At 30.3% G+C, this 21,707-nt stretch overlaps 3 protein-coding genes across 4 annotated transcripts; 2 read left to right on the forward strand and 1 right to left on the reverse strand.

Moving 5' to 3' along the window:
* The first annotated feature begins 792 nt into the window (after positions 1–792).
* LOC129918415 (syntaxin-12) lies at positions 793–12,637 on the forward strand. 2 transcript variants are annotated; one of them, XM_055998928.1, is made up of 3 exons: positions 793–990; positions 11,366–12,182; positions 12,242–12,637. In XM_055998928.1, exons 2-3 carry the CDS (start codon positions 11,510–11,512, stop codon positions 12,418–12,420), a joined length of 852 nt encoding a protein of 283 aa, XP_055854903.1. In that variant the 5' UTR covers positions 793–990; positions 11,366–11,509; the 3' UTR covers positions 12,421–12,637. The 2 variants fall into 2 exon arrangements, with proteins under 2 accessions (XP_055854903.1, XP_055854904.1); XM_055998929.1 differs by lacking the exon at positions 793–990 and adding an exon at positions 1,166–1,701.
* Positions 8,996–9,727, forward strand: LOC129919304 (uncharacterized). The gene has a single exon (XM_056000159.1). The coding sequence runs from the start codon at positions 8,996–8,998 to the stop codon at positions 9,725–9,727; it is 732 nt and encodes a 243-aa protein (XP_055856134.1).
* A 6,452-nt stretch (positions 12,638–19,089) lies between the features above and the next one.
* On the reverse strand, positions 19,090–19,695 carry LOC129918532 (uncharacterized). Its single transcript, XM_055999130.1, has 2 exons — positions 19,492–19,695; positions 19,090–19,417 (listed from the first exon to the last, which is right to left on the reverse strand). The coding sequence occupies exons 1-2, from the start codon at positions 19,583–19,585 to the stop codon at positions 19,209–19,211; spliced, it is 303 nt and encodes a 100-aa protein (XP_055855105.1). The 5' UTR covers positions 19,586–19,695; the 3' UTR covers positions 19,090–19,208.
* Positions 19,696–21,707: the final 2,012 nt, after the last annotated feature.

Below are 21,707 nucleotides of genomic sequence, written 5' to 3' on the forward strand. Positions count from 1 at the left end.
AACTACTTTTTCAATATAGTAAAAGCAGTTCAAAGTAGTTTTAGTTAAGTACTAAGCAGTAGATAAGTGTGCCCAAAGGAATGTAGCTAAGCAATAACGGCTATTATAAAAATATTCTCTGGAGTTCTGGTTCGGGTCACTCTCTAACGATGTTGGGAAGTGCTTATAGACGTCGTGATGATACATACATATATTTTAGTTTTTGGTCTAAAAAAAATTGTATGATATTTTTTACAAACCAATTGCGCTAGCGAGAAAAAAATTTTATACTACGTTTCCACCTACGCTAAATCCGAGATTTATCTAAGTAGATTTAGCATAAATCTCGAGTTGTATTCTTAATCTCGGATTGAAAGTAGGTAAACATCTTAGATTTAATGTATCTGAACCCAAATCTGAGATAAAGCGAAGTAGATTAAATATAATTCTCAAGATTTATTCTAAATCTACTTAGCTAAATCTCGGATTTAGCGCAGGTGGAAACATAGTATTACATTTAAAAAGTGGCTAATGTAGGCCTTATAATTGAAAACACTACATCAATACTTTTTACCCACCTTTATTATTCCTAACATTTCCATACCCTCTGATGATAAGAAAACTAACCTTAACATCAGCTGTCAAATTTTCGAACATAGATTTCACACCACTATAGTGTTTTCTCTTTTTAACACAAAAAAATTCTCCACGCAAGAGAGAGTCCACAACATCCCTACTCAGCTGATTTGTTGAACTCTTCTCAGCTGTTCTCTTGCTTTTCGACCAGCTGGACAGAAAAAAAAAACAAAAAAGCTCCATGACTCCATCAAAATCATCATCTCCCCTACTTCAAATCAAATCCAACCATCATCCATAAAGTTGCGTTCAATTTACCGGTGTCAGTGTTTTTTCTAAATTAATTTTGTATTTCATTAGGAAAATAAAGAAAATAAAATCCAACAAAACATCATAATTTTCTGTTCAATTCCAGTGTAATTTAATTAAACAAAAGTAAGTTTAGTCAAAATAAATTCAATAAAATAATTACAACCATTTTTGTTTTTGTAAATTATTGTAAAAACTTAATAAAAGTATCAAAAAGCTCTATATATTCTCTTCTCCTTCTCAGTTGAAAGTTCGAAAAAGCTCTTCCATTTTTTTGACATTTCGCAACTTTACTTCAATTTCCATTTTTCAGAGACGTCACAAGAAGAGTGTGGATTTTTTTGTTCGTTTTCACACAAGGGCGACGTTTTTTCTCAACTCCCATCATAAAAAAAAAAAAGAAAAAAAGATTTCCTCTAATTTTTTTTTGTGTTGCAAAAGAGTGGAATCAAAAAACCATAAATTTGTTAAAGTTTTTTTCTATTTGCTTCAATTTATAAACAATTGCGATTTTTCGCGTTCAAAAAGAGTGAAAGAAAAAATTACCTATACGACGACCACTTCTCTAAAAAAAAAAAAACTAAAAATTTCCCCTCAGGAAGACCCCAAAGACGACGAAGACACCTCTTTTCATTTTTTATTGTCTTGCAGTTATTAACCTACTCAAAACCAAGAAAAATAGAAAAATAAAAATCCAGACTTTTTTTGTCCTCTAAAAAAAAAACTTTTTTCTTACAAAAAAAGTTAAGTGTTTTTGTGCCCGTGGAAACGAATTTGGAAAAACCATCATTTTCATCTTTTTGGTGTTTTTTGAAAAATACCAGAAAAATCCCAAAAGTAAGTGTTTTTCTTTTGACATTTTTCAGTTCTCTCAAAAAAAAAAAAACAATGGAAAATGAGAAAAAGAGAAAAGTTATTAAAGTTTTTTATTGGGGAAGGGGAAAAGTGGGGGGGGGGGGGGGATTTGAGGTGACAGAGGGAAATATTTTTGTTTTGAAGAAAATCAATTAATGTTTTTAAATATTGACTTTGTGGTGGACACGAAGAAAACAAAGAAAAAGTTTTCTCAGCCTGTCGGTCGACTGACATTCGACCAAAAGTCATCTCCAATTTTCATGTTGTGGAGAGAATATAGAGGAAAATCCACAGAAGTGACGACAAACGAACAAACATTTTTGTTCCGATTTTGTATGTTTTTTTTTTTTTCTTCTTATTTTCTTTTTTTCAATTTTTTTGCACCGAGACTGCGTTGTCACACAAGTCAATTGCAATTTGTACTCTTTTTTTGTTCACATTTTATTTTTTTTTTTGCTATTTCTTTTGATGAGAAATGCACTTGGAAACAGCAGCAGCAGCGCAACGGAGCTGCTGGCTCTAGCTTTTCTGATGTGTGTACGAAAAATATAAATGAAATATTGTTGCCAACCTGCCAGTGATTGCCACTATACTATAAGACCATTGTGCAGCGTCTTGCGCCGCACCCCGTTTTTCCCTACTTGTGTTTTGTTAGTGTATCCCCCCAAGAAAGGGAATTGCTCTCTGTGGCTATGGCTCTATAGAAAGAAATATAAAAAAAAGATGAAGCCCCACAAAAAAATTTTAACAAAAACAGATTGTCGCATGTTTTTGAAGATTTATACAGTGAGTCAGTCAAATCAATCAGTCGAATAGGATGATATTGCATTACTTGAGTTCTTGTGGTTGTTTTGTTGTTTGTTACTTTTCTTTGATGATGTTTATAAAGAAACTTTTTAATGAAAAAAAAAAAACTTCCTATTAAACCTATTTTAATTTTTGAGGAAGAAGTTCTCATTTTGTTGGTTCAGTTCACGTTTCAAAGAAAGTTACTTGCCATTTCCTTTGGCATTACCGGATTCAAAACAAAACTCAAATCTGGATGACACGTCTATACTTGCTCTTGTGACAAATCCAAATCCTAGTAATGTATAAAATGTATAAGAAATGTTTATTATTAAAAAAAAAAAAATTGCTAATTAAATTATGGTCTTCAGCTTCAATGTTCATTTTTGTTTCTGATAAAGAGTTTAAAAAATTTTAAAAAACCGTTTACAAAGAAAGATTTTTAACTTGCGATATATGTAGGTACTATATAATTATATTATAAAGTTAAGCATTCGTACAAAAAAAAAAAATTTGAATATTTTTTTTTCAAAAATCAAATTTTCGAAAACGGGATATTGATTTTTTTTGAAATTTTGTTTTTAGGTGTTGATTAGTGATTTCTACATAATGGCATACCAATTTTATTTTAAAACTTTTTTTCCAAAAAATTATTCATAAAAAATTAGTTTTTTAAAAAACGGCTTTAAGGATTTTGAAAATTTTTTTCTAAAAATGCACCTTAATATATCAAATAAAACTGCATACTTGTTTTGGAGGGCAATTTGTTTTTATATACCTACATTTCCATATTTTTCTATATAAAAGTAGAGATGCTGCGAACATTGATTTGGCCGAATACCGAATATTCGGCCAAGGACACTCAGAAAAAAACGTTGGTTATTTCAAAAATTTTATACTTTGTCTCAAAAAAAAAAAATGTGGCTTAAAAAATTCCCAACAACATCGTATTGTAACGATGAATAACTGAACTACTTTTAAGATAAATGTCTGAACACACTACCTACTACTGCAAATTTAGACATCGAACGGCGGACCCATACAAGTGGTGGTCAACACATACTACAAAATTTGTACCTTTCGTCTCCTGGGACAAGTGTTTACAGTGAAAGTTTAATTTCGGAAGGAGGAATAGTCTACGAAGATAAACGTAATCGTTTACTTCCAACAAATGCCTCAGTAGATTATAAGTACTAAAATTACAATTTTTTAATAAAACACACATTTTGGTATACTAATTTATGTCTTTTTTCTTTTCCATTGGGTATTCGGTATTCGGCCGAATAGTTAAACTATTCAGCCGAATACCAGAAAAATAGGCCGAATACCGAATAGTGGCCGAATGTTCGCGGCATCTCTAATAAAAAGTCTTAACAATTTAAGCAACTTGAACTCTAAAAGCAATTTCGTGCGACCCAGTCGTGCATTTTATTTGTTTATACAGGTAGAGCCAAGGTAATAACAATACAACTTATATTTTAGTAATACTGCTTGCTATACATGTCATATTTCGTCACTCTACTAAGGAGTGCGCTCCAAAACTAAACAACAACAAACGGTGTTAATCTTATGTCGTTTTCTTTCAAATCCACTGATAGAAGCCTTAAGTACTTACTTATACCATTTTTTCATGCGCTACGTCTCAAAGAGTTACCATATTTATACTCTGGAGTAATTTCAATCCAGAACGCTTTATAACGCATCGAGTTATATATATTTTTTTAATGGCCGTTTGAAATAACTTTGAAATTTGAGTTAATAATTTCATATTCATGTCTATTACCGAACACGCAGAAAAAAGCTATCCAGACAGCTTGCCAAAACAGCCCCACAAAAAAAATATGTAAATCATGAAAAAGAAAATTGTTTCTTTTGGGCAAATTCCTTTTTTTTTTTTTATTGTTGCATAGTACTACGAAATAGAAAGAAAGGTAGGCCTAAAAACTCCTGGTACAAGCAAATGCAAAACCACCAGCATTCAGTTGGCCTTAGAAATGGAACAATACAAAACCGGGAGGCTTGCCGCCGATTTCTGAGGTCAACCCGGCGAACCCCACAGGCGGATCACTAGTGTGAAGCAGTTACGTGGGATAGTTATGATCTCCTCGACATCGAGATCATAACAGCGCCGAGAAAAAGGAAGAAGAAGAAGATTGTTGCATAGTACTTGCACAATCGATTTAACTTTAATTCTTGCAAATTTAATTTATTTTCAAGCTGAATAATTGCTCGAATAGAAATCAAAATAATAAATAGCCAAATGTTTATCAGCTGATCACTCGGATACCTGAGGTATACCAAAAATTCTCGGGTACCATCAGATTATTTTTTTTACAGAAAATGGTTCGTTTCTTTGCTAATTTTTAGCATTTTTTACAACAATAAAATGGTATCCAATAGCTTTATGTTAACTGTTTGAACGTGCCCAATGACATTTGGTTCTACAATTGTCAACAATGACATATGTCGATAACAGTTTAGGGTGGTTTCGTGGATCGGTAATACAGTTTATCCCGGGGAATTAACGGTTTGAAATTTGATGCGGTTGCGGATCGAGTAGATTCCCGGGGAGTGAATCATTGCGTTTTCGGTAATAGGTATGATTATTTTTTTTATTTTTTCTTAGAAAAGTCAATACTTTCTTAATTGTTGTATTTAAAAATAAAAGAATTTGTGCGAGACCACCCATACCTTAAAAACTGCTTGATTTTTGTTGTAAGAAATTGAAAATCCAGACACAAATTTTTAAAGCGGATTTGAAAATTTTCTTACGCTCACCTAAAATATTCTCAACGCGACGTTAAAAACCGCTGGGTCTAGAAATGACGTTAAAAAGATCATACATTACTTTTTCTTCAATAAGAGCCCTTATTCTTCATTGCATACTTTTCAAACATGATTAATTTTAAGTTTTCAGCTTGTTATCATTGTCACTTAGCGTCAACTGTTATAACTTTATATGGTGTTTTTCATAATTTAAAAAGGTCATAATCTTTTCCATGAGATACCCGAATAACCAATCCTGAGTAGGGGTGTTTTTTTTTTATATTATAATAACGTTCTGGAATGTTAAATGTTTTTAGAGTAAATTTTGTTGGTCTCATGAAACCAGAATCGAAGTCTATTTTACCTTATCAAGTCAGGTTTTCGAGATAACCTCAAAAAAGGTGTTTGTTTCACTTTGTCTGTGAACAATTTTTTAGGTTATCTAGAAAATCTGACGTGATCGAGTCAAACGGACTTCGAATTCAGCAACCCAAAAACCATATGATTAACATTGTCGCACCTCCAGGTCAAAACTTCTTTTTTTGTGGCTGTGTTATCATGCATTCGGAGGTTGATTTTTTATTTGACAGGACTAAATGTACCCTAGTTTTGCATTAAAATTTAATATGTAACTAGTTTTAAATATAAATTATAAGTTTTTATGCATTTTTTTAATTTCAAATGAGGGGAATCACTTGGTAACTGGTATTTTTATTTTATTATAATATATTTTAATAACATGAATCATTCACCTCAAGACATTTAAACTTTGCCCGGTTATAAATATTATTATGGTGCAATGATCTTAAACAAAAAAAAAAGAACCTAAAAGGCATTTCGGTGTGGAACGCTTTAATTTTTTTTGTTATTTCGCTTCACACAGAATGCTTATCAGTTATCACCATAGTTGAAAACAATTATGAATAGAGGTCAAAAAGATTTTTTTATTCGAATTTAATTGTCGAAATTATCTGAATAGATCGTACGTGCCTTCCTTTGTGGTTCAGAGTAAAAACAATAGAATTGAATATTTTTTGGTTTGGTTGTGTTTCCCATTTTTAAAATAAATTTTTTACTAGACCACATACAATCCGGTAAAAATTAAATAATGAAAACCAATATTGTCTTTAATTGATTCTTTTCAATGAATTAAGTCAGTCAGAAATCAGTGTATAACAAAAATAATTAAAATTCCAAAACACGTTCATAAACCATGAATGCATTTCGAAATGAATTTGTTCCACCATCAGCTTTGAGCTAAATATGTTAAAAAATCTCGAATGCATGTCAAAATCTATTCGTTGTACTTATTGGAATTCTAACAAAACAAAAAATTTTAATAAGTAAGGAAACGGTTTCGATGGAAGCGATTTATAAAAAAACCTTATTTCCACTTTAGGTGGAAGATGAGAGCGATTTTTATTTTAAATCGGTAAATCTAGCGATTTAAAACTGTTTACCGAAACCACCGCATTCAAGCGGATTCGCTTGTACGATTAATCGTTTGAAATGGCTTACTCGCGCGAATTAAAATCGCTTTCATTGAAACCATAGGTTTAAGCATTTTTAAGTACGGAACGTTTTAAAACAAAATGTTCCAAACAAAGCATTTTGCCAAGTTACTCAGAACCAGCATTCTTAGTAGCTTAGGCGGAGCTCCGAAACAAAATTTGAAGAAAAGTAACTTTGGATTTTCTGAGACCTTAGAAACATAAATTATTGTTTGAAAGTCATTAGAACCACATCAACTTTAAGATTGAAAGCTTAAATAGTTAATCATAAACCGAAACAAAATAATTCCAAGTCTTTTTTGATTTAATCGCAATCTTTTTTCGAATACATAAATTGCCCTCAAGAATTACAAAATATAATATGAAAAAAAAACCATCAAATTAAATTGCTATTAAAAATTATTATTTCTACTATCGGGTCAGTTTCACTGTTGCCGACCAGATGAGTGGAATATTTTCCCGAAATCTCTACAAATGCAAACAACAAATAAAAAAAAAAAAAAATAAAACCTACAAAGAAATACAAGAAAAAAATAAAACAAACAAACTAGAATTAAATTCTAATTCTGTCAGCGCGTTTCGCCTCCACCACCGCTTGTATAGAGTCAAAGAAGCCTTGGTCATGGAACGATGACAGCATTTCAAATGCACTATTATTATTTCATCTTCCATTTCCATCTAATAAAGTAATACTTTTTGTTCTATGTTGTGTGTATCTGGCCTGCTGCCGGTTGCATCTCGATTCTCGGAGAGCAAAACAACTGATACAATCGAGAGCTTTAATATTCATTTTAAACTACACAGAGGAGTGATGCAGTTTCTGTGGTGTAGTACCTTATTCAATTCGATGAGTCATTTGTTTGAATTTTTTTTTCATTTCTTTCAACTGAAATAAAAACAAAAACGAAAATTATAAAACAAAAAACAAATACTAAAACAACAAATCATTCACACTATCTCACCAAAAAAAAGTAAGACCAAGAGTTTGTTTGTCTCCGAAACCGTCCAGTATTTTTGTTGTTGTTGTATTCTACTTGAGTTATTTTTTTTTTTTATTTTTTGCGTTTATTTTTTTTGTTTGAGGTATTATTTAAATTTTCTCTTTTGTTTTTGTTATTTTAATTGTTTTGTTTTGTTCAATTACGTATAATCATCATAGTTATTGTTGGAAAAAAAAATCGAAATCATTATTAATTCGTAATCGGAGCAGTTTTTTAAAAACGAAAGAAAAAAAATGTACAGCATATTAGTAATTTAATTTGTGTTATCAAGGCTCTGACTAATAACACATTTGTTTACGCACGCTGCTGGCATATTTTGTAGTTAACGAAATACAAAAAAAAAAAAAACATTTCTTGTCATGTGTTTCATCCAGTTTTAGCTCGTCCCCTGTGATGCAAGAGGTTAAGGGGCAGTTATAGCTAAAACTTTGATAAGAAGTGAGACTTGTTGGGTTTGTATTTTCTTTCTTTCTTTCTTTTTATTTTAAAATACTATTTTGTAATCATATGAATGGTCGTCATTCCTCAATGACACTGTTACATATTTATTTTTTATTCAGATCAGTTTCAATAGTGCAGATCGATTCAAGATTTAAGTTATCGTAAAAATAAAGTGTTAATTGATTGAAATAAACAATCGTGAAAACTGATATAGTGGTTTGTATAATAAAAAATGTGGGTTTAATTTTAATTAAAAAAAAACTATACATTGTAAACTGATTTTATCTATTTATATGTAACATTTGGCATTAAATTATATTTAAAATTATCACAATGTGTTAAGTTCTATAAAATGATTTTTCAGTCTCTTCATGACTTCAGGAAAGAATTTCCTTCTAAGACAACTTCTTCAGTATTTAACATAAATGAAGTTTTTTTCTGACTTATACATTTTCATTTATAATGCAAGGTCGATAACTAGGAGTATTGGGGCCTGCAGGAAAAAAATGTTGCTTCGCTTTTCAAAACCTTATATACATTTTGTAAATTTATGTCGAATATCATAGAACCAAAAATTCGTCGGTTCTTTTTCTTTAAACGAACTTCAATGAAAAAAAATTCACTACTTTTCTCCAATGAATCGATCTTTTTTAAATGTCTTTTTTTTGAGACGGATTTACACAGATATTCATTTTAGTATCGGCACTAGTAAATCGTGCACACAAAATATGTGATCCTGATCACTTACAAGAGGAATTAGAGTACGTAGACATGACTTTAAAAAAGAATGGTTACAGCTCAAGACAAAGAGCATGGAAACCCAAATCAAATGAAGCACAAAACACGCCATTCCAATTACAAAAGCGAGCTTTTCTTCCCTACATTAAAGAGATTTCGGGTGGAATTGCAAGAATTTTAGGAAAATTCGGGATAAAATCTATTTTTAAACCACCCGCCAAAGTTCGACAGTTCTTAAGAACACCAAAAGACACAATTCCTCTCCAAAATCCTGGAGTTTATTTGGTTCCTTGCAGTTGTGGTTCATCGTATATCGGAGAAACAAAAAGAGCGATCAAAACAAGATTAAATGAACACGTTAAAGCTATTCAAAACAATGCAGTCACAAAATCTGCAATATGTGAACACATTGCTTATAACGATGAACATTTTATTAGGTTTGATAAAGCTAAATCGATTGCCGCAGAAAAGTTTTATGTTCCTAGGATAGTAAGAGAAGCTATAGAAATAAAAAAACACAAAAACTTCAACCGCGATTCTAGCTTCAAACTATCAACAACATGGGACCCACTGATAAGCAAGCTTAAACCAATAAGAACGAACATACAAGTAGCTGACGTCGTGAGCGTTGTGTGTACACAAAACTACACAAGTTCAATTGAAGAAGAACCAAACCCGTCATCACCCACTGCAATAGAAAATGCACCAACAACTACGCACAGGTACAACTTGCGTGCGCGATCGAGAACAAACAACAACAACTAACAACATCTATCAAACCCATTGTAATCCCGTGACCACGAAGTTTGCAAGTTCTTCGAAACGTCGGGACGAAGAAATAATTTAATATTTCTTATAAATACGCGGTGAGTTTCGTAAAATATTTAATTAAAATTAAAATGATTGATACCCGCGAAAATCATAATTTAAAATCTTACATTATTTCAAATTCATTTCTTCAACTGTAAAACTTAAGAAAAAAAAAATCAGAGCGATTCAAGTTTTTTTTCTTAAATTAAAAAAAAAAAAAATTGAAAGAAACGTTGTCTAATTTGTATACTTCTTCAATCCCAGCCAGAATGAATAAATGCGTTAAAAAAAACAATCAGTTTTATGAAGAAGGTTTATTAAATGTTTCTTAAATTAATGTTAAAACTTGAAAAAGCGAATCTCGCTGAAAACATTTTTAACGTTAAATATTTTTCTGAGTCGATAAATTCATCAAACAATAATAGGTGCGTTTCTTTGGGAATATTTATCTACTGCTTAGTATTTAAAGCTGCTTTGAACTACTTTTTGAACATGTTCCTAAAAGAACGCAGCTAATATGCTACAAAAATTGAAAAATTGGCTTCTTGTTGTAACCACCGGGAAACGAAGGATTAATTCTATTTAAAAGCTTTTGTATAAAACTTCGTCGAAATCGGGTTAGTCATTTGAGAGAAAAACCAAAAAAAATGCTACCGATAGTGATTTAAAAAAAAAAAAAACTTTTTCAAGTAGAAGATAGTTTTTTTTTTCTAAAATATTGCATTTGAATTTTTTTTTTTGAAGTCAATAATATTTGAATCCGACTGGTACAGTCTTTAAAAACTGCTCTATTAAATTAGCAAAACAAAATTTTATTTTCCTGAAAAAAGTTAACATTTTTGGCATAAAATTTAAAAATGTGGTTCAAAAATATCACAAACCCCTTCAAGAGTTACGAATTTCTCAAAGAAAAATGAAGTTAGTGTTTACTGTGCCGAGTATATAAAAAAATCATAAAATCGGAGCTGTTCTGCCCGAGAACTTTGTACAATTAAAAACAAGTTAAGTCCCCTCAGAACCACTGCTAACCCGTGTTATAACTTTAAGACTCCAGTCTAAGTTAGAGTCGATCTTAAAATATGACTGAATGTGGCCCATTGAATTTAAACCAAACGCGCTAGAAAAGCTATCTTAAGATTTTAAAATGGAATGCCTGAGGATCACCAAAAAATTGTATCACATAAAATTTAGAGCCATAGTTACAACTCGATTTGAATGTCAGTGAAAGTCAGGGAACAAATATTTCATACAAAAATAATAGTTTCTTCACTTCTGGGATAAAAGATTTCTTCTGGATTAATAATCAAAAAGTTACGGAACAAAAAAAAAATCTTCCATAACTGATATCAAAAATATAATTTGTAATAATTATGTATGAAATTTTCCTTTACAATGAAATCTTGTAGGTATAGCCTTTTAGTATTGGTAACAAATTTACAATTTGAATAGAACTCATAATAAGGCCCATCAATAAACTGTTGTTTATCGTCCATTTTATTATCGACAAAATTTCTTCCATTGTACAAAATACCTTATAAGTTAAAAGTTTTACAAAAATCATTTATTTTTAAACATAAATTCAACTTTCTTCAGATCATCACAAAAAAAAAAATTAAGTGCATAGAAAATAAAAAAAAAACCACCCGAGTTACACGTAACCCACCACTGAAAACAAAAGAAAAAACTGACACCATCTGTCTCTCCATAAGCCAGTAATAAAGTAGCAGAAGCAATATTATGGCTCGCAATTTGAACAATCCAGCTCTGCACAGGGATTATGGAGCAACATCATCTACCAGCAGCACTTCGGCCATCACTTCGGTACCCGATGTCAACTTTTCCGGCTTCAGTCCCACAGAATTCATGTCTCTCAGCGAGAATATCGGCTACAATATCAATTCTGTGATCTCAAGTTGGAAACAACTCGACAAAGCTCTCAAAGTGATTGGCACTCCACGAGACAATCAAGCCTCCCGGGACAAAGTGCATCACCTGCAATCACAGACCAATATACGAATTCAGACAACAAGTAAAGATCTACAACGTCTGACAGCGGTAGTGAGACATGCTGACAAAAAGCAAAAACTCAAACAAGAAAAGTTGACCAACGAATTTCGCCAAGTGGTGGAGAAATACTCGGAGAGCCAGCAAAAAATTGCTGCTGCCATGAAGCAGGTTGTACTGCAAACGTCGATGCAAGCTCAACAGCTGGACGAAGAATCATCGTCGACAAACGATCAAGAAATTCTAATTCAGCGACAGAAGAATGCCGAGGCAAATTTGCAATTCGAACAGAATATGCTGTTGGATCAGGAGAAGAGAATTAAAGAAATAGAGGCTGATGTATTGGATGTTAATTCAATATTTCGAGTATTAAGTAGTTTAGTTCAGGAACAAGGTCAACAAGTTGGTAAGTTACAGAATATTCCAACAAAAACAAAAGATTTAATCATATCATTTTTTTTTTAGATTTAGTGGAAAACAGTATTGATATGACCCACGCTGCGGTGATAGATGGCGCTGCCGAACTAAGGAAAGCCGCTGAATATCGGGCACGTTATCGTCGAAAAATTTTAATACTACTAGCGATCGCTGTGATAATAGGTTTAATTGTGACTGGAATTATTGTAGGAAAGTTAAACAGTTAAATTAATATAAAAAAAAAATTAACAACAAAATAAAAAAATGAGTATATGTTTTACTTTCTTTATTATTATTAAACAAAAAAAGAAGAAGAAAAAAACAAAAACATTATTACACACATTCTTAGTAAGTCTTTATACATATACCATGCATATATATATTATATAACTCTAATTAATTATTCATTATATATTATTAAAAAAAAAAGAAAAAAAAAACAAACACTGAATGAAAATGTTTTTCATCTTCATTTTCATTTCTATTTAAATATTGTTGAATAATCTCTACATCAATTGTTTTATATACAAAAAAGAAAATGTGTCGTTAAAAAATACATTTATAATTCGAGAGGCGTTTGTTATTCGTTATTAGTTTATAATTATTAATTATTATTACTATTATTATTATTACAAGTCAGTGTAACATTTTTTTTAATTTTATTTTTGTTTGAACAAAATTTTTAAATATTGTTAAAAAAAAACTGTGCCAATGAGTGTGCACTCTGTTCTTTTCATTCTATATTTTATTTTTTACTAAATTAAAATTTCATTGTCATGTAAAAAAAACAAACTCAAAATGGAGATAAAAAGAACGCCATTTTTATATTCATTTTAAATGATTTTATGTATTTTGCTTTTACGGAAATTATATAAGCAAAAAACAAACACACACATTATAAATATTATAATATATTTTTAGTATCGTTTTTAATAAATTTGTCTTTTTTTAAATTAATTTTAAACATTTTATAAACAAAAACAAAATTTTTAAAAAAATATTATTTATAAAAAAAAAAAAACAACATGAGAAACAAAATTAATCACATACATATAATATATTAGGAAAAATAAATTTAAAAGAAATTTTATTTTTTTATACATAAAAAAAACAACAACCACATCGCATTTTCTCTTAATTGGATACAATTGCATATACATTTTTTCTGTTTTGTTTTCATTCTAAAATTAGGTTTTTTTATTTTGTTTCATTCATTTGTTTAGGGGGCTTTAACATTACTTCTCGATCTCATCTGAACTCTAATCATTTGGGCAGAGTTATTTTTTAGCAAAACCAACCACCAAAATACGGCGATACACCAGTGAAGCAGAGAACTCTATGTGTTAAATTTTATTTTGATGCTTGTGGATTAATGATCGAAATTAACCATTACCCAATTGGAAGTGTTTTCGATACCATACCGGATGACCTTTGAGGTTTAAATTTTATTAGGTAAGAAATTATCGAACGTATTCCTTGATTATATGGTTTGGGGGTGCTCCTGTTTCTCTGTTGAATGATTATTCGTCGAATAACGACCTAGACTTTAGTTGTTACTGTTAGATGTTTATTGAACTTGCCTTATGAAGGTTGTCTATTCTATTTTAAGTGGTAGCGCAATGAGACTAAATTTGGTCTAGAAATCGCAAAAACTTTAGTTCATTATTTTTTCAGTAGTAATCTGAAACGAATAGTCTCTTAATAGTTGTGATTTTGATGATATTTTTTTCCAACGTCGGTAATTTATAAAAAAAACCGTTAAAAATTGCCGCTGTTGTCGTATTACATATGTAATTTTTTTTAAATTTAAATTAAGATTTTTTAACAAAAACATTTTTTTTCAAAAATTTTGTTTAAATTTAATAAATCCATTGATATCAACAATTTTCTACCGTTTTAGAAGCAATTTTCTTACAAATTGACTTCAAACAAAACAAAAATATTTGAACAGAAGAAATCATGAATATCAAAGCTGTTTCGTCCCGGTTCTCTAATATTGACATTTTTTGAGCTTAAGTTACTCCAATATAAGGCAAAGAATTTTAGGTTTAAAAAAAGTAACGTTAACAGAAAACCTTTATTTTTCGATATGGATGAGTTCATTATTGTAATAAGCAAAAACCACCAAAAAAATTCTTTCAAAGATTTTCTTACTTATTTATTGTTTACTTTTTGTGGGCAAAAGCCGCAAGGTTGCTCAAAAACGAATAATTTGAAAGTTTTTCCAGGAGCAGATTTTGAAAACTTTAAACAATAAAATTCGTTCTCATAAGTCAGATTTTGTTTGTCAGGTTTTCGGATTAGAGTAATAAATTAAACACCAAGAAGCAAATTTTACTGGGTTTGATTGGTGGGTGGGTGGTGGGTTGAATGTGGAAGGGACAAAGGAACACAAAGCGTTGGAAAAACAAAGACATTTATTCCTTGATCTTGAATAAATCACGAAATTAAACCCTCTTTGCTACTAGGTCTTATTGAACTTATCTAGAAATAAAGCTTTCATGAGATAAGAAGTTATGCCATGAGCCGACTGTTTTGCCCACAATAAGGTGCACAGTAAAAGTGGACTAGGAGTCATTTTTTTAAGAAAATACAAAATTGGACCAAGAACATAACCCTTTTGATACCCCAGCCACTGTTTCTCTAAATTCTTCTGGTGGATTGCGTAGTTTATTTGCCATGTATGTATCTTTCTTGTAAAAAAAAATAAGCAAGTGAAAGGCAAGTATACCTACTGTCCGTGTTAAAAATAACGTGATTTATATACAAAATTGTGTGACTAAAAGGGTTAAAGTCTGAATATTCGAATACCTCGTCTAAACATGAGCAATTTTTGAGAGTTATATTCTTACAAACAGGACTTATTTTAATTGGAAATTGAGGCCTTCGTGCCATAATGTATATGGTTTTTAAACCCGATTGTAAAATGTTTGCACCAAAAGTGGTAAGTAGCTTCATCGAAAGTTTGAACAAATTTCACATCTCATTTGCCTACAGAGGCTCTTGGCGAGCGGTCTCTTCAACGAAAAACCTTACAATATTTTCAGTTGGGAAGACGTTTTAACTTACCTAATCACAGGCATTGTTTGCATAAAGGCCATGTGGTAACTTGTCTATTTGAAATCAAAACGATTTTTTGATTCAGTGCAGTTGTGAGTAAAATGGAAAACCCCTTACATATATGTTTTGTTTTAAAAAAATTCTCACTGATTTATAGTTGGGAACAACTCATTAAATTAAACATTTCCTTTGTTTCCAGTTGAGTTTTTGTTTGCCTAAAGACAGCTACATACAATTTCGATTTTTTTTGTTTCTATAAAATAAAATATTTCCCATTTCTTTAAGCCAAACTTATCTTAAATTTAATTTAAGAGCAAGCTTTTTAAACAAAAGTTACTTTCATTAAATTATCATCTCTGAATGCATTTTATTTCAAATCTTTCGGTTGATATCCTTAAATTAATCAACTGTACATACAGATTAGTTTCTTTTGTCGCTAACACACATTAATACAAAAATATCAAAAATTTATACCTACTTTAATTTATTCATTATTCATCATTATATCAGCCATCTTAAAACAAAAAACCTTGACTAAAATAAAGAAACGAAACAATTTTTGAATTAACTAAAATTAAAATGTTATTTTATTTTTAATAAAAATTAAGTAAACTTTTAAATTTAACAATTATTAGTATGTACTATAATTGTGATTATATTACTGAAGAACAAAACAAAAAAAGAAATCTTAACAAAATCAATTCAAACAAAAATGGCATGTGATAAATCATATTTGAACAAAATATAAAGTTTTAAGAAACTAAAAGTAAATACAAAAAATTGTAAAGTAGATATTTGTTTGTTTCATTTAAAAAAAAATTAATAATAATAAAAAATACAAAAGTTATACATAAATATATACATATAAATTTATATATATATGAACCAAAATAACTTTCACTTAAAAATTAACTTATTATTGAGTTTAGATAAATTAATAAAAAAAAAAAACAACAAAATAATAAATAAATTATAAATATGTGGGAAAATGGGATAGAAGAAGATTTTTATTAATAATTATTTTTAATTTCTAAAATGCGAAAAGATCTTTTAAGTACAATATTTATTAAGTATTTCGGAAAAAAATCATGTCAAATGACAATTATCACAATAAAACACAAAACAAACCAAAAAAAAAAAATAACAAGAAATACAACAAAAACAAATCTATATTAATACGAATATATTAAAAAAAAAATAATACAAAAAAGAGGAAAATCTCAACAGAATTAAAAATAAAATTGAACTTGGCTTAAATGGGTTTTTGTTACCTATTTGGCGGCTGTTTTTATGGAAAATAAATGAAGAGAAATTTGCATAGAAACTATTAAAAGTTTTGTGTTTCAGTTGTTTCATTAAAAAAAACTTCGAAAGTGCATCTTTTTTTCATTTGCAAAATTAATGATCTAGAAGATTGAAATTGTTTTAGATCTAAAAGGCAGCTTAAACAAACAAACATCAAAAAAAGCACTTGTATTGTATTTTCTCTAACAGAGCCCTTCATTTTTTTACAGGGTTTATCAAAGAGCTTGAACATTGCTTCAAATTTGAAAAACGGCTTATTTTTTTTAATGAGATGCAAGGAAACAAATTTATAACTATTCCCATTTGTTTAACAACTGCATTACGTCGTCAGTTTTTCCAACCGCTTGGAAAATTGCTAGAATAACCCCTGTTCTAAAAAAGCATTCTACCTTATCGATCTAAAGTCTTGTAGCAAATTCCTACAAAACAATTAATTTATCACACACTTCTAAAAAATTGATATCTGCATAATCAATCTGGGTTTAGAGCTCACCATTCTTATTCTACAGGTATGGTGAAGATCTCAGAAGACCTACGGCAACATCAAGGGAATTTAACGGTTTTGTGTCTACTGGACTTTTCTAAAGCGTTCGACAAAATTAACCATAACTTTCTTTGTCAAAAACTTAAATATTAATTTGGCTTCTCGTAAGTGGCTGTTGGCCTGTTAACCAGTTATTTATATAACAGAATATAGAGTGGCAGTTTAAAACATTTTTCCAATTTTGAAGACGGGTGTGTCTCAAGGGTCTATTTTGAGACCGATTCTGATTTGTACATATATACAGTGGTGGCAAATTAATTAGAAACGTTCTCCTTTGTTTACAAAATGTTATTTTTTTCTCACTATAAATACAAAATATTTGACAAATTTTTAGCAAACACGAGTGATGATATAATCCTTGTTACATTTTAGGAAAATAATTTTAGAATTTATCTTACAAAAGAAAAATGTTGCAAAAAATCTAAAATATAGTCCAATTCTGTGTGGAAATATAATTAGAAACACTGAGGAAAAATTATTAAGAAATATCCTGTTTTTGATTTTTAGCATTTACATTTGCAAAACTTGGTGTATTAATTAAACGTACAATTAATAAAAGGGACTATCACCAACTAATTACTATAAGTTGTTGTATGTTGTTGCAGTCCTCGAAAAATTCCACATGTTCCAAAAAATAAAACGTCCTTAACAATTCCTGACAGACAAACCTATTATATTTTAGAAAAAGGAGGTGCAATAAAGAGGAGATTCTTAATAAAACATCGAGCTCTTCACATGTCTCTGTTAAAAAATATTTCTAATATTTTTTTATTTATATTAAGGACATACATACATTTTGAAAAGAAAGAGCATGTTTCTATTTATTTTTCCACCACTGTAAATGACTTGCCATCTATTGGTGAAAAAGTTTCTTTGTACCCTTATGCCGATGATATACAAATTAATTTCTCCCGTAGGATTGGTCTGTTTGATGATCTTATTTTTCGAGTAAATATATGCATCTTGTTAAAATCTGTAAATTGTCGGAAGATAATGGTCTTATGCTTAATCCTGGAAAAATAATCGTTTCTTAGAAGGCACCAAGCATTGATGATATTCCCTCTATAACCTTTAATAATTTAACTATCCCATTTAATATGTTAACTCTGAGACACGTCTTCGTTTCAAAATTACAGCTAATTAATCTTTGTTGTTGGTCAGATATATGGAACTCTAAGAAAACTGTGGATTTTACACCTCAAGAAACTAGACTGAATTATCAAAACTTTAAAGCATCAAGTGATGTCCTGGTTGGGAGTATGCACCAACTCATTTGCCGAATATGGTCGGTATTGTTTGCTCGATCCTTAATACAGAGACAGACAACAATACAAGCGCTAGCACTGAAATCAATCGAAGGACTACTCTTGCCAATCTCTGCTATTTTGGTTTGAGAAGAACATTGACTGCAAAGTCCTCTCTCCAATACATAAAGTGTTCCTATAAAAGACTCAGGCGGCAATTAAGATGGCTAGATCATGTGCGCCGGAAATTTTTTTACTCCAAACCCAGAGGGACTGCTGTAGGGGAAGATCCATTCTAAGGTGGCGCACGCAAATGGAAGAAGATCTCAATCAACTTGGCGTGCAAAACTGGAAGCAGCTAGCTAAGGATAGAACTAGCTAGAGAAGATTACTTGTTGAGGCCGACATCTGCAAAAAATTTTAGCTCCTCTTTAAGGCGATGGTTTGGGTAAGTATTAAAGTTGATTTGGCCAGAAAAACATAATTTTCTACAAGTACAAACATTCAACCCTATTAGGGTAGTCGTTCGGGCTAAAAAGACTCGCTCGGAAGACCGTCTATTAAAACAATTGGCGTGTCATACGAAATGAGGTCGAAGCGCACAGAGTACTTTGAAGTTTAGTTTTGATTTCCACAGAAATAGGCGCTCCTAGAGCAAGTCGTTTTAGTACAAACGACATACGTAATAAGGTGATTACCTCTTTACACAATCTCAAAAAGTAAGGAAATGAAAAAAGTCTCGATTTATTAATGAATTCGTTACGATATATTTTTCTATAAAATATACATAATTCTATGTATCTACACAAATTTTATAAAAATCAAACCAGTATTAAATAAAAGAAAATTCCCAAAAAATAAACTACGCCAAACTTGGTGTTGCACTACTTGTTGTTGCCTGAGATTTATGATGCTTTGCTACAGCTTCTTGGGCTTTGCTCAAATTGATATTTCCCTCGGTAGCTCGTCCTCTTAATTCATGTTCAACTGATTTATTAACATTCTTTGTAATGACTTGTTTAATTTTTTGATTTTCATTGAATTTATTTTTCTTTGCTTGGATTGGGGCATCTAGAAGAAAAAATGTATTTTGATTAGATTTTTTGTTTTGTTTTGAACATTTTTTCAAGCTTTTTTTCACTTACTTGCACGCCTTGTAAATGCTACTGAATTCTTTTGTTTTTGTTTCTTTTGAATAGCGGCTGCCAATTTTGCCTTTTTAAATTTACCTTGAGCCATTATTTAAAAAAGAAATTAAAATTTTAATTTTTTGATAAGAAAAGAAGCACGTTGTTTTGCTTTTTTTTTCACGAAGGAAAAATAAAAGTGACAGAGACAGGAATTTGAAATGTCAAAATGTTGTTTTCTTTCAGCGTTGCCGTAAACTCTGTAAGTGCCTTTGAGCAGCACTAAAATTGTTCCTATTACTATATAATGTCGAATTCCTTTCAATGCAAAAATCGAATTTTCGGCGATCTCGAAGCGAATCTGAAAATCATGTTCCATAGAAAAAAAAATTCGCCTCAAACGAAGCAGAATTCGAATTTTTTTTAATCCCTCTTTTTTTGAAAGATTTACACGGATTTGTACACACACTTGGAACATTTGACATTTCTCAAACGTCAAGCTGATAGATTCCTTCGTGTTGTTTGTTGTTTGTTTATTTGAGAATACCAACTTCACATAAAGAGTGAATTATAATGGAATATCGTGTTTTTATTGCTGAAAAATATGAAATAAATAAAAAAAAACAATGTGCGATGAAAATATAATTTTTCTCGGCATGGTTCTTGTGAAAAAGTCAAATTACTGTGACTTATCTTCTCGTGATTATCTTCAGGAAATTTTTTTCTCTGTTAAACCGCAGCATACGGCCAAATAATTAACCTTTTACTTCATCTTCACTCAGATCTTAAGAATATCTGCAATTTCCTATTGATTTGGATTAAATTAAATTTATATTAGGTCTGTTCCAGACTTTTTGTGCACTAAATTAGGCAGTCTGTCAAATTAATGAGAGTTGGAAGAGAATTCTCTCAGAAGGAAATAAAACTACGAAAGACTGCCAAAAAGTCTGGAACAAGGTGAACACCATTATTCAACACAATTTCATATTTTATGCTTAATTCGATAAACATTAACACTTTTTTAATGCAAAAAACACGTAAACGCAATTCAATTTAAAAATCACTAATATTTGATTTGTTTTCATCTTTATTTATTTGTTTGCCAACGTCAACTTTTCATTTGACAGAACTCATATTTCTGCCGGAAGAAATTCTTTGGGCTAAATTTGTCAGGGTGGGGAAATTTTTTACTCTCTCGTGTGCGCTCTCTTCTACACAATTTTTTAAGTTGGGAACAGACTAGGTGCGTTCTTTTTCTAACAAAAGTTAACTATTGTTAACTATCGTTAACTTTTGTCGTTCCTAAACTACAAAATAGTTACGATTTGTAACTATTTGACAGATGAACATCGTTCCTAAACTCGTTTTCAAGTGTCAAATAGTTACAAATCGTAACTATTTCCAACTCACCTCCATGATATGAGTTGAACACTCATGAGATTGTTGATGTGTCAAAGTGGATGTGTTGTTTACAAAACCAACTCAAGGATTTTTTTCTTTTGGAAATAAGCGCAATAAAATGAAATTACAAACAAAGTTTTGCAATTTTATGATGCAAGAGAATTTATTTTGACTAAAAAAACATTATTTTTGTTATAATTATGCAAATAAAAATATTTTCAAAACAATTTTTTTTGTGTTTGACAGTTTAACAATATCTAACAATAAATCGTTCCTAAATGATTTGTAAAAAACCCAACAATTTCTAACAATGACACATCAACAATATTTTTTGACATAACAACAATAGTTGACTATTGTTAGAAAAAGAACGCACCTACTCTGACCAAAAATAACCAAATATAACTAAATTCGGCAGTTGCAAACTGAGTGTGGAACGGACCTATTACCGAAGCAAATAAACAAAATTATTGATCAAAGGAACCTTTGGTTTTATTTTACAGAAATTGTTTTGATTTCAGCTTGACGTTCGTGTAAAAATGGTTGTCAAATGACATACACACACAATCGCAAAAAGAATTCGGTTTGTTTTCATGTTCCTTTTTAACACCAAAAATTCCATTTTTTTGAGGCGATTCTAAAAATTGAAAGGAATTCGACATAAGTTTCCTATCTTAACATATTATAGAATTACCAAGTCTATTAATTTAAATATTGAAATGTTAAAGCTAGACCAATTCTAAGTCAGTTTTTTTTTTATTTACTAATGTATTTCTTACATAAGTACTTTATTGTAATCAAAAATAAGTCTCAATAAATCTAAATTTGAATTT

This window comes from Episyrphus balteatus, chromosome 4, assembly GCF_945859705.1.
Source record: "Episyrphus balteatus chromosome 4, idEpiBalt1.1, whole genome shotgun sequence".
In the NCBI taxonomy this organism is placed as follows: Eukaryota; Metazoa; Arthropoda; class Insecta; order Diptera; family Syrphidae; genus Episyrphus; species Episyrphus balteatus.

Bases quoted from the DNA above. Each gene is read 5' to 3' on its own strand.
- LOC129918415 (XM_055998928.1), top strand. From the start codon at position 11,510: ATGGCTCGCAATTTGAACAATCCAGCTCTGCACAGGGATTATGGAGCA. The intron at 12,183-12,241 runs GTAAGTTACAGA...TTTTTTTTTTAG, and splicing joins GGAACAAGGTCAACAAGTTG to ATTTAGTGGAAAACAGTATT.
- LOC129919304 (XM_056000159.1), top strand. From the start codon at position 8,996: ATGACTTTAAAAAAGAATGGTTACAGCTCAAGACAAAGAGCATGGAAA.
- LOC129918532 (XM_055999130.1), bottom strand. From the start codon at position 19,585: ATGGCTCAAGGTAAATTTAAAAAGGCAAAATTGGCAGCCGCTATTCAA. The intron at 19,418-19,491 runs GTAAGTGAAAAA...TTTTTCTTCTAG, and splicing joins AGCATTTACAAGGCGTGCAA to ATGCCCCAATCCAAGCAAAG.